The 11747-nt window shown below is 50.8% G+C and overlaps 1 protein-coding gene across 1 annotated transcript in view; it reads right to left on the bottom strand.

Annotated features, from left to right (window-relative positions):
• Positions 1 to 7234, bottom strand: part of LOC142286644 (ubiquitin carboxyl-terminal hydrolase 19-like) — a 14598-nt gene extending 7364 nt beyond the window's left edge. The window contains exons 1-5 of the mRNA XM_075333379.1: positions 7127 to 7234; positions 6110 to 6329; positions 5775 to 5927; positions 5511 to 5674; positions 4449 to 4627 (exon numbers count right to left, since the gene is read on the bottom strand). Of these exons, the coding sequence (XP_075189494.1) occupies positions 4449 to 4627; positions 5511 to 5674; positions 5775 to 5927; positions 6110 to 6261 (648 nt within the window). The 5' untranslated portion in view covers positions 6262 to 6329; positions 7127 to 7234. The remainder of the gene's footprint in view (positions 1 to 4448; positions 4628 to 5510; positions 5675 to 5774; positions 5928 to 6109; positions 6330 to 7126) is intronic.
• Between the last annotated feature and the right edge of the window lie 4513 nt (positions 7235 to 11747).

Consider the following 11747-nt stretch of genomic DNA (forward strand, 5'->3'; position numbering starts at 1 on the left):
GGGGCTGGCCGAGACACCAGCGGACATTGTGCCGGACAGTAACATTCGTGGGGCCGGCCGAGACACCAGCGGACATTGTGCCGGACAGTAACATTCATGGGGCCGGCCAAGACACCAGCAGACATTGTGCCGGACAGTAACATTTGTGGGGCTGGCCGAGACACCAGCGGACATTGTGCCGGACAGTAACATTCGTGGGGCCGGCCAAGACACCGGCGGACATTGTGCCGGACAGTAACATTCGCGGGGCCGGCCGAGACACCAGCGGACATTGTGCCAGACAGTAACATTCGCGGGGCCGGCCGAGACACCAGCGGACATTGTGCTGGACAGTAACATTCGTGGGGCCGGCCGAGACACCAGCGGACATTGTGCCAGACAGTAACATTCGTGGGGCCGGCCAAGACACCAGCGGATATTGTGCCGGACAGTAACATTCGTGGGGCTGGCCGAGACACCAGCGGGCATTGTGCCGGACAGTAACATTCGTGGGGCCGGCCGAGACACCAGCGGACATTGTGCCGGACAGTAACATTCGTGGGGCCGGCCAAGACACCAGCGGGCATTGTGCCGGACAGTAACATTCGTGGGGCTGGCCGAGACACCAGCGGACATTGTGCCGGACAGTAACATTCGTGGGACCGGCCGAGACACCAGCGGACATAGTGTTGGACAGTTCTACCTTCCCTGGGACATAAAGGGATAGAATATATTGAGGAAGAAGGCAACAATGGCTGCCATGGTGCCGAGGACAAAGTAACGGATGCGGGCTTCTTCAGGGTACTCCGAGAGCTGGAGGTGAGCGGGTTCGTGAGTGGAGGGGGTCGCTCGGCGGTGATGATGGTGGTGATAGCGTCGCCGTAAGTCCGCGTCATGGTGAAGTTCCTCCTCTTCGGCCTCCAGTGCCTGCCAGATCAGAGAAGCCTGCGGTGTGCGGAAACCCGTGTCAGAGCTGGGGGGACGACATATAGGAGCACAAAGCGTCTATAGACACACAACATCTACATAGCACTGCCAGGCACAGACACAATGAGCGATCGGCGCAGCATAGAGCGGCTGTGCACGGCTCTAGATACAGCAGTATATAAAAAAACAACCCCGAGCATGTGAGAACCCACGAGTCAGATTGCGGGCGGCCATACCTCCCACATACAGGAAGCCTTATAGTCAACGGCGCCAATGGGATTACACGGCTGCGCCAAATCCTGCAGCGATGGAGTCGCTCTGCTCTTATAACTGAAGGGGGAACATCTACAAAAGCCTCATACTTACCTTCCAGATCCTCAGGGGACGCCAGGTGACCGCTGCAGCTGCATTCCTGATGCAGGAGAAAGTCTAGCTCCCATCGGCAGCGGTCACCCGTGATCCGGTAGGTAGGATTTTTAAAAAAAAAATTATACCGGCGGGACATTGGCTGCAGTAGGGAGATCCGGCAGCGAGACGCCAATCCGTTGTCCAGTCATAGGGATAGTTCACATCATGTCCTGCTGAACTGACATTCCTCAGTTATTCCTCCTGGAAATGTACGCATAAGCTGTCCCCTGGGTGATACCATACTTCTTGTTAATATTGTGTGTTGCAACCGATTTCACACATTCGACACTCACTGTCCGAGTACAAGCTGCAATATCCGGTCTGCACATGGATCTTCTGACCCAAACGCAATAACATACAGTGTCTTTCGAATTATAAAATGCACTTTTCCCTTCCAAAAATTTAGGAGGAAATTAAGGGATGGGTCTTGTAATCCGAATGTTGCTTACTGGGGTTGGTGGGCAGGGGTCACAGGAGCAATGCTGCATGTGCTGTGCTGGGGTTGCGGGCGCTGCGCTTTGGCACCATCCTGAAAATGTCTGCAGTGCGGACTTTAAATAACGGTGCCCAGAGTGGGCGCGTGTGCAGATGGAGCTCTCGGCTCAAGATCTCATCTGCGCACACGCCGCCTCTGGCCCATTGATCTCCCTGCAGCGGATTAAGGAAAATAGCACCTGAAGGTGGCGTGGTGTGCGCACAGGAGATCTTGAGCAAAGAGCTCCATGTGCACACGCGAAGACTCCGGGTGCCATTTCTTTGAAGCCCGCACCGCTGACAGTTTCTGGAAGTTGCCTAACTCACTGTGCCCGCAGCGAGCATCTGGGACACCCACTGCACCACCCGCAGCATAGCCCTACTCCACCACCGCACCTGCCTCCTGTGACCCCGCTCCACCACCGTTGCCGCCCGCTCTTGGCAAGACACCACCAGTTTGTACGACGGACGACAATATTTTTTGTTTTTTACCTTTTTTTTTTTCCCCTCTAAATCTGGGGTGCGTCTAATCCGACACATCTTATAAACTGAAAAATATGGTACAGTGGAACCTTGGTTAATGAGAACAATCCGTTCTGGGACTGTGCTTGTTAACCAAGTTACTCGTTCAGCCAAGCAAGATTTCCCATAGAAAATCATTGCAATGCAGACAATTCGTTCCACAACTTGTTAAATGTCCCATCCTGGTCCCCTGTTGTGCCATTCCACACATGCACAAACACGTACAAACACACAAGCAAGCACGCACACGCACATATTATGCTCACCTTACCTTCTGTTCCCTCGCCGGCCTCCTGGGACTTGCTGTTCTCCGGTACGGGCTGTGTATCGCGTTACCATAACGACGAGGGAGGAACTTCCCGGCCAGAGCGCTGACGTCAAAGGCAGAGCTGCTTGCCTCTGATTGGCCAGAGCGCTGCCTTTCAGTAGCGGCGACAGGAAGTTCCTGCCTCGTTGCTTTGGATGCCGATACACTGCCTGCAGTGGAGCGGAGCGGCGGACTACAGGACCCAGGAGGCCAGCGATGAAATTGAAGGTACACATATTACATGCTCACCTTACCCTCCCGTTCCACCGCCGGCCTCCTAGGTCTTGTAGTTCCCGGGTACATCGCGACGTCCTCGCGGCGAACTACAAGACCTAGGAGGCCTGCGATGAAACGAAAAAGGTACACTATATTATGTTATATTATATGCTCACCTTACCTTCCGTTCCATCGCCGGCCTCCTGGGTCTTGTAGTTCGCCGCGAGGACGTCGCGATGTACCCAGGAACTACAAGAACCATGAGGCTGGCGGTGGAACGGAAGGTAAGGTGAGCATAATACTGTATGTGTGCGCGTGTCTGTTTGTTTGTGCGTACATGTGTGTGTGTTTGTGTGGACTGCAAGAGCGGGTCAGAGCGCGGTGGATGTACGGAACCGGAAGTGTGTGCGGTGAGGATTTCGCTCATACAGCAAGGCTTTCTCGTAAAGCAGGTTACAAATTTACAGAAATCTTTGCTTGTTAAGCGAAATTCTCGTTAAGTGGGTTACTCGTTAAGCGAGGTCCGTGTGTGTGTCTCAGAGATTACTGAATTCGGATCAGGAAAACTGCAGCTGGATGTAAGAAACCGCAGTTGGACAAGCCTTTGAGAAATAAGAAAATGGTGACTCCCGCTTGTTCATTTATATGTGCATTTCCAGGTGGAACAACAGAGGAATGGAAGAGTTTTAAGAAGGTCATGTGCTAATACAAGTATTTATTCTTCCACTGTGACCTCATCGTTTCGCATAGAATTATATTAGATTTATCAGAACCGGCCCAAACCCCCCCAGACACAAGGACGAGGGCAGAAAAATGGGCAAAAGCTGACGCTACTAAATGTAGCATTTCCGGAGCAGGCGCAGTTATAAAATCGCTCATTCACCGCAGATATTCAGTCGTCATCAGATGCAGCTGACATATCCATCCACGTACAGCGCACACATGCCATATTATAATATTTGCCCGGGCACGAGGGCAGCTTGTACCATGCGCATCACATTGCATCTGAGTAATGACTGAAAATAAAACCCCTTAATAAATAAAACAACCTGTCCTAGATTAAGATTTGTAACACAATGTGCTATTGTCCATTTTGGATTCATCCTCTTTACGAGCACCATAAATTATTAAGAGCGCAAGTAAATGGACAGTACATATGTGACCCGCTCACTGCTGCTAAATTGGACCCCTTCTCACAATGTTGGAGGTCCCAATTGTGCGCCCCTCCAAATGCAGATCAATGCTCTGTGACCCATTTTTCCCATGGCCCATGAAACATTATAGTATGACGGCCACTGTTACATGTATCGGCACCAATAACACCCCCCCCCCCCGATGTAGACATCCAATGTGTCCACAGACCTCCATTCATCAGACCATGGATAAAGACAATTGTATACCTCCAATGAAATATACGGGATGGATGCCGCCTGTAGGACACCCGTCAGAAGTAGACTGGGACACTTGATCCAGCACCGGAGAAGGAAGTGAAAGTGGCTTAACCCCCCAGGACTGGCCATAGTCGTCCTTACAATGACCAGTCCTAGTGCTGCCATTAGTAGCCCTCATTTGCTACCATCAGAGGTATAACGTATGCACGCTTCGCAGCTCTCACCTGACTAGCAGCCCCTTCCGCAGATGCTCCTGTTTCAGGCCTGTGATCTGCTGGATGCCCCCGCACTGGTCTCTCCACAGGAGAGTTACGCCGTCGGTAGAAGAGCACGTATGCATATCTAGTCACCACTTGGCTCTCGTCGACCGTAGTCACTGTGCTGTCATCAAACAATCTCCAGCCTAAACATAAAAGGGAGGACATCAGAGCGCAGATAGGAGCAGGGAGCACAAGGAGGACATCAGAGTGCTGACATGACCAAGGAGCACAGGGAGGACATCAGAGCGCAGATAGGAGCACAGGGAGGACATCAGAGTGCAGATAGGAGCACAGGGAGGACATCAGAGCGCAGATAGGAGCAGGGAGGATATCAGAGCGCTGAAATGAGCAAGGAGCACAGGGAGGACATCAGAGCACAGACAGGAGCAAGGAGAACAGGGAAGACATCACAGCTCAGACAGGAGCACAGGGAAGACATCACAGCTCAGACAGGAGCACAGGGAGGACATCAGAGTGCAGACAGGAGCACAGGGAGGACATCAGAGTGCAGACAGGAGCACAGGGAGGACATCAGAGCGCAGACAGGAGCACAGGGAGGACATCAGAGTGCAGACAGGAGCACAGGGAGGACATCAGAGCGCAGACAGGAGCACAGGGAGGACATCAGAGCGCAGACAGGAGCACAGGGAGGACATCAGAGCGCAGACAGGAGCACAGGGAGGACATCAGAGCGCAGACAGGAGCACAGGGAGGACATCAGAGCGCAGACAGGAGCACAGGGAGGACATCAGAGTGCAGACAGGAGCACAGGGAGGACATCACAGCGCAGACAGGAGCACAGGGAGGACATCACAGTGCAGACAGGATCAATGAGCACAGGAAAGACATCAGAGCACTGACAGGAGCAAGGAACATAGGGAGGACATCAAAGTGCTGAAATGAGCAAGGAGCACAGGTTGAATGTCAGACCACTCACATGATCAATTAGCCCGAGGAGTACATCAGAGCACTGACATGAGCAAAGATCTCAAAAATAACACAAGATACCTGACCGGACATACTCACCCACGTCACTCCGCTGGCTGTTCTTCTCATTAGGAAGCCTGGCATATGCGGTGTAGTGCCCTCCGATCATGCCCCCGTAATGATTTATCACTGCATACAGATCATAGATCGGCCTCTGGTGGTCCTCCTTCTGACCGATGCAGAACGTAGTTAGATCCAAACCCCTATGGAAGATAAGAGAAGAAATCAACATTGGATTGTGCAGGGTCCTTATTTTTTACTGGCCGCTTTATTTTGTGGCCAGAGATACTTAAGGGACGTTACCTGACGGGAAAATCCACCAGGTCATTTATTTTGTCTCTCCAGATAAACGTGCGGAACGAGAAACGTTTCAGCTGAATGATGAGGATGTTCGGCAACCTCCATAGCATTAGCTGCTTGGACGCTTCTCGGTGCTGGTTACACTTGGGGCAGTACCTGCAGGGAGTCACAGAATAACCTATTGAGTAATCGGGCAATTTTGGTAATGACATTCAACGATTTGTTACCGGATATTACAGGGGTCGTCACAGATCAGCATAGTGGGAGTGATCGTTTTGGAACAAGCCGGACAGGCACTGGTATGTGACCATCACCCCTGAGGTCTACATTCTTCTCACCAGGCTTCTTCTGGAGCCAAGACCTCAGGCTTAGTAAAGAGATTGAGACACTGCTCCAGGGTGAAGAGGCCGACCCTCGCCGCTTCACTCGCAGACCCCGGATCCTCCTCGCACTCCAACTCTTTTGATTCGACCAACACAAACTCCTTCATCCGTTCGTTATTCTTCCAGACTAGAGCGAGCGAGCAATCATCAGACAACAAGTCCAGCACCGTGTCCCCTGCAAAAAAAAAAGGGGGTACGCCGTGAAGATGAAACCATACTGTACCCACACAAGATAATCGGGGTTCAATTCATCATTTCCGTCAGTTTTTAACCACATTTTGGGCAGTGGGAATAATCTGCAGCAGTGACCCCGTCAGCTAAATATCAGGACCCCGACTGAAACCAGAAGAACGCCATTAACCCCTTGGCACGCGTGGTTTTTTTTCCCTCTTTTCTTTCAAAGGGCCGTAACTTATCGACCTAGCAGTATTGGGACTTGTTGTTATTTTTTATCTGGGACGAGTCGTAGCTTTTAATTATACCATTTATTGTACCACTCAATACACAGACCAAAAAATAAAAAAAAAATAAAAAATAAAAACCCAAAAAAATACGGCGTACATAGATAGGGTCATTAAAATAACCCCGGGGCACAATTTTCCAAGTCATCACGATTATGGCAATGCCAAACTCGCCTAGTTTTTTGTTTTTTAGTGGATAAAAAAAAACAAAAAAAAAAACGAACAGAACTTTGTAAAGAAAAAAAAAACAAAACAAAATCATTAAATAAAAAGTTATATTTGTGTCACCACTTGCTAAGGCTTATTTTTGCTTGCAAAGTTGTCATTTTATTGATACTATTTTGGAGTAAATATTTTATTTGTATTCAGTTTTTCTTGAAATATTGGGATCTGAAGGTCGTCCAAGTATCAGAGCCACGCTATACTCATGCAACCATAGAGTCAGTGGACATATACGATCATAAAAAAAAAAAAAATCAGCATTCAAAATTCCTAGGAGCATAAAACAAACCTTTATCTTCCAGCTTGACCTCTCTACCGGAGGAATCAATGAGGTTGATATAAAATAGGGCAGCGTGGGAACTTGAGGACTCCACCGACTGCTGGTAACCGGCGACAGCAGCTATGGAGAAAAGGAGCAAAAACCCTGGAGTCACCACACAGGCACAAACAGTATAGTAATGTGTAGATCTGCAGGAAATGCATACACAAAAAAAACAACAAAAAAAAAAAAAAAAAAAAAATAATAAATAAAAAAACAAACGGATTTTTGTGTACTCACCGTAAAATCGTTTTCTCTTAGCCATCATTGGGGGGACACAGGACCATGGGTGTTATGCTGCCTATCCATAGGAGGACACTAAGTAGATGCAAAAGCATAGCTCCTCTGCAGTATACACCCCCTGGTCGGGCCAGGCAACCTCAGTTTTAGTACACAAGCAGTAGGAGAAAAAAAAACAGTAAAAACTTCTCAACAGAGGAACATGAGAAAAGAAGAGTCATAACCAAATAAGGTACTGAGAGAACCAAGGCCCAACAGGGCAACAGGGTGGGTGCTGTGTCCCCCAATGATGGCTAAGAGAAAACTATTTTACGGTGAGTACACAAAAATCCGTTTTTCTCTGACGCCTCATTGGGGGGACACAGGACCATGGGACGTCCTAAAGCAGTCCATGGGTGGGAAAACTAAAAACAAGACAACGCAACCCAAGGACTAGGAACCAGTCCCAGACAGCCTGGAGCACCTACTGAGAGAGGTGCTCTACTGCCGTTTGCAGAATTGTCCTACCCAGATTTGCCTCAGCTGAAACCTGGGTATAAACTCTGTAATGCTTTGAAAAAGTATGTAGGCTAGACCAGGTCGCAGCCTTACACACCTGTTCCACTGAAGCCTGATGCCGAATGGTCCACGAAGCGCCAACTGCTCGCGTGGAATGAGCCCGTAGCCCACTAGGAATGGGTTTGAGTTGCAAGCGGTAGACTTCCTGGATCGCAGAGTGAATCCAGTGAGCCAGAGTCGCCTTTGAAGTCGCCTGTCCCTTCTTAGGCCCCTCAGGAATGACGAACAAAGAGTCAGTTTTCCTAAAGGGGGCTGTCCTGGATATGTAATATCTGAGAGCTCTGACGAGGTCTAACGAATGCTGAGACCTTTCCCCCCTATGAACTGGGTGTGGACAAAAGGAAGGCAGAACAAGGTCCTCGTTCAAATGAAACGGGGTAGGAACCTTTGGAAGAAAATCCGGAAGAGGGCGCAGAACCACCTTTTCCTGGTGAAAAATCAGAAAAGGCTCGCGGCAAGAGGCTGCTGCTAGCTCCGAAACCCGTCTGATGGACGTAATTGCCACCAGGAACGTTACCTTCTAGGACAGAAGAGCAAGGGAGGATTCCTTGAGAGGTTCAATGGGGGACCTCTGGAGACCGTCCAGAACGAGATTGAGGTCCCATGGTTCCAGCGGCCGTTTGTATGGGGGAACTAGATGGGAAACGCCCTGGGAGGAAGGTCTTGACCTGCGTTTTTTGAGCCAGGCGGCATTGGTAGAAGATTGAGAGCGCCGAGACCTGCCCTTTAAGGGAACAGAGCCAACCTGCAAAAAAAAAAAAAAATCTGAACTGGACGTTAGTTTCCCTGCACCATGAAAGGAAGATTTTCCACGTACGGTGGTAAATGCGGGATGAAGCAGGCTTTCGGGCGCTGATCATGGTGGAGATAACCGCGGGGGAGAATCCTGCTCTTGTTAATACCCAGGTCTCAATGGCCATGTCGTCAGCTTCAGGACTCTGGAGTTCTGATGGGAAATGGGCCCTTGTGTCAGCAAGTCTGGGATGTCTGGAAGGAGCCACGGTAAGTCTACGAGCATTTGTACTAATTCGGCATACCAGGCGCACCTGGGCCAGTCCGGTGCTATCAGTATCACCGGGACTCCCACTGCCTTGATCTTCCTGATTACCCGCAGCAGCAGAGGTAGGGGTGGAAATATGTAAGGCAGGAGGAAGTGGAGCCAGGAGCAGACTAGAGCATCCGTGCCGATGGACTGCGGATCGCTTGACCTGGCTATGAACGCGGGTACCTTTGCGTTCAACCTTGAGGCCATTAGATCCACGTCTGGTGTACCCCAGCGAGTGCAGATGTGTAGGAACACTTCTGGGAGGAGAGACCACTCTCCGGCGGCCAGGCCTTGGCGACTTAGAAGTCTGCTGCCCAGTTCTCTACTCCCGGTATGTGACCGCTGATATCACTGACCCTGTCGATTCGGCCCATCTGAGGATCCTGTGGGCCTCGAGATAAGCTGCCTTGCTGCAAGTGTACCCCTTGGCGATTGACATAGGCTACGGCTGTCGCATCGTCTGATTGGACTCGAATCTGATGACCCGCTAGCAGAGGGCAGAACGCCCTGAGCGCGAGGAAGATCGTGCAGATTTCCAGGATGTTTATGGGTAGGGAAGACTCCTGGGGCGTCCAACGTCCTTGAGCAGTGTGGTGCCGGTACACTGCTCCCCAGCCTAGGAGGCTGGCGTCCGTGGTCAAGACCAGCCAGTTCGCTGGGAGAAAAGATCTCCCCTTCGATAGGGATGAGGACCGAAGCCACCAGCGGAGTGCGTACCTGACTGAAGGCTGTCCGGGGAGAAGGGGCTCTTGTCCCATGCCGCTAGAAGGGCTAGCTGCAGTGGGTGGAGGTGCAGTTGAGCAAAGGGTACTGCTTCCATAGCCGCCACCATCCTGCCGAGCACCTTCATGCTGAATCGAATGGAGCGAGATGGAGGACGTGGAAGGCAGCGTACTGCTCGTTGAAGAGCGATCGCCTTGTCCAGGGGGAGATAGATCAAGCCCCGACAGGTGTCCAGGGACAAGCCCAGGAAGGTGAAGGATCATGATGGGATCGGGGATGATTTGTCTAGATTCACTAGCCACCCTAAGCGGGATAGGGTGTCCAGTGATTTGTACGCTGGTTGAGCAGTCGCGGAAGGAGGGGGCCTTGATGAGGAGGTTGTCCAAGCAAGGAAGAAAGACTACTCCCCTGGCGTGAGAGACGCTCATGGCGGCCGCCATGATTTTGGTGAAGACCCTTGGTGCGGTGGCAAGGCCGAAGGGTAGAGCTACGAATTGAAAGTGGGAGTCCTGAACTGCGAAACGGAGGAACTTTTGGTGATCTGGGGCGATGGGTATGTGCGGGTATGCGTCCTTGATGTCTAAGGCGAGGAATTCCCCTTCAACCATGGATGCAATAATGGACCTTAGGGACTTCATTCTGAAACTCTGTACGTGCACATGTTTGTTCAGGTGTTTGAGGTCCAGGATGGCTCGAACTGACCCATCCTTTTTTGGGGACCACAAAGAGGTTGGAATAAAAACCCCTGAACTTCACATCAGCAGGGACAGGTATTATCACTCCTGCTGTTTGGAGCGAGTGGATTGCTGAGAAAGAAGGGAATTTTGTTTACTTACCGTAAATTCCTTTTCTTCTAGCTCCTATTGGGAGACCCAGACAATTGGGTGTATAGCTACTGCCTCCGGAGGCCACACAAAGTATTACACTTTAAAAAGTGTAACCCCTCCCCTCTGCCTATACACCCTCCCGTGCATCACGGGCCCATCAGTTTTGGTGCCAAAGCAGGAAGGAGGAAACTTATAAATTGGTCTAAGGTAAATTCAATCCGAAGGATGTTCGGAGAACTGAACCATGAACCCAAAGAACAATTCAACATGAACAACATGTGTACACAAAAGAACAAACAGCCCGAAGGGAACAGGGGCGGGTGCTGGGTCTCCCAATAGGAGCTAGAAGAAGAAGGGAATTTTGTTACTTACCGTAAATTCCTTTTCTTCTAGCTCCTATTGGGAGACCCAGACGATTGGGGTGTATAGCTACTGCCTCCGGAGGCCACACAAAGCATTACACTAAAAAGTGTAAGGCCCCTCCCCTTCTGGCTATACACCCCCCGTGGGATCACGGGCTGCTCAGTTTTAGTGCTAAAGCAAGAAGGAGGAAAGCCAATAACTGGTTTAAACAAATTCACTCCGAAGTAACATCGGAGAACTGAAAACCGTTCAACATGAACAACATGTGTACCCGAAAACAACCAAAAATCCCGAAGGACAACAGGGCGGGTGCTGGGTCTCCCAATAGGAGCTAGAAGAAAAGGAATTTACGGTAAGTAACAAAATTCCCTTCTTCGGCGCTCCATTGGGAGACCCAGACGATTGGGACGTCCAAAAGCAGTCCCTGGGTGGGTAAAGAAATACCTCATGTTAGAGCTGCAAAGACAGCCCTCCCCTACGGGGAGGCAACTGCCGCCTGCAGGACTCTTCTACCTAGGCTGGCGTCCGCCGAAGCATAGGTATGCACCTGATAATGTTTGGTGAAAGTGTGCAGACTCGACCAGGTAGCTGCCTGGCACACCTGTTGAGCCGTAGCCTGGTGTCGTAATGCCCAGGACGCACCCACGGCTCTGGTTGAGTGGGCCTTCAGCCCTGATGGAACCGGAAGCCCAGCAGAACGGTAGGCTTCAAGAATTGGTTCTTTGATCCATCGAGCCAGGGTGGCTTTGGAAGCCTGCGACCCTTTGCGCTTACCAGCGACAAGGACAAAGAGTGCATCCGAGCGGCGCAGGGGCGCCGTGCGGGAAATGTAGAT

The sequence above is a fragment of the Anomaloglossus baeobatrachus genome, unplaced genomic scaffold (assembly GCF_048569485.1).
Source record: "Anomaloglossus baeobatrachus isolate aAnoBae1 unplaced genomic scaffold, aAnoBae1.hap1 Scaffold_677, whole genome shotgun sequence".
In the NCBI taxonomy this organism is placed as follows: domain Eukaryota; kingdom Metazoa; phylum Chordata; class Amphibia; order Anura; family Aromobatidae; genus Anomaloglossus; species Anomaloglossus baeobatrachus.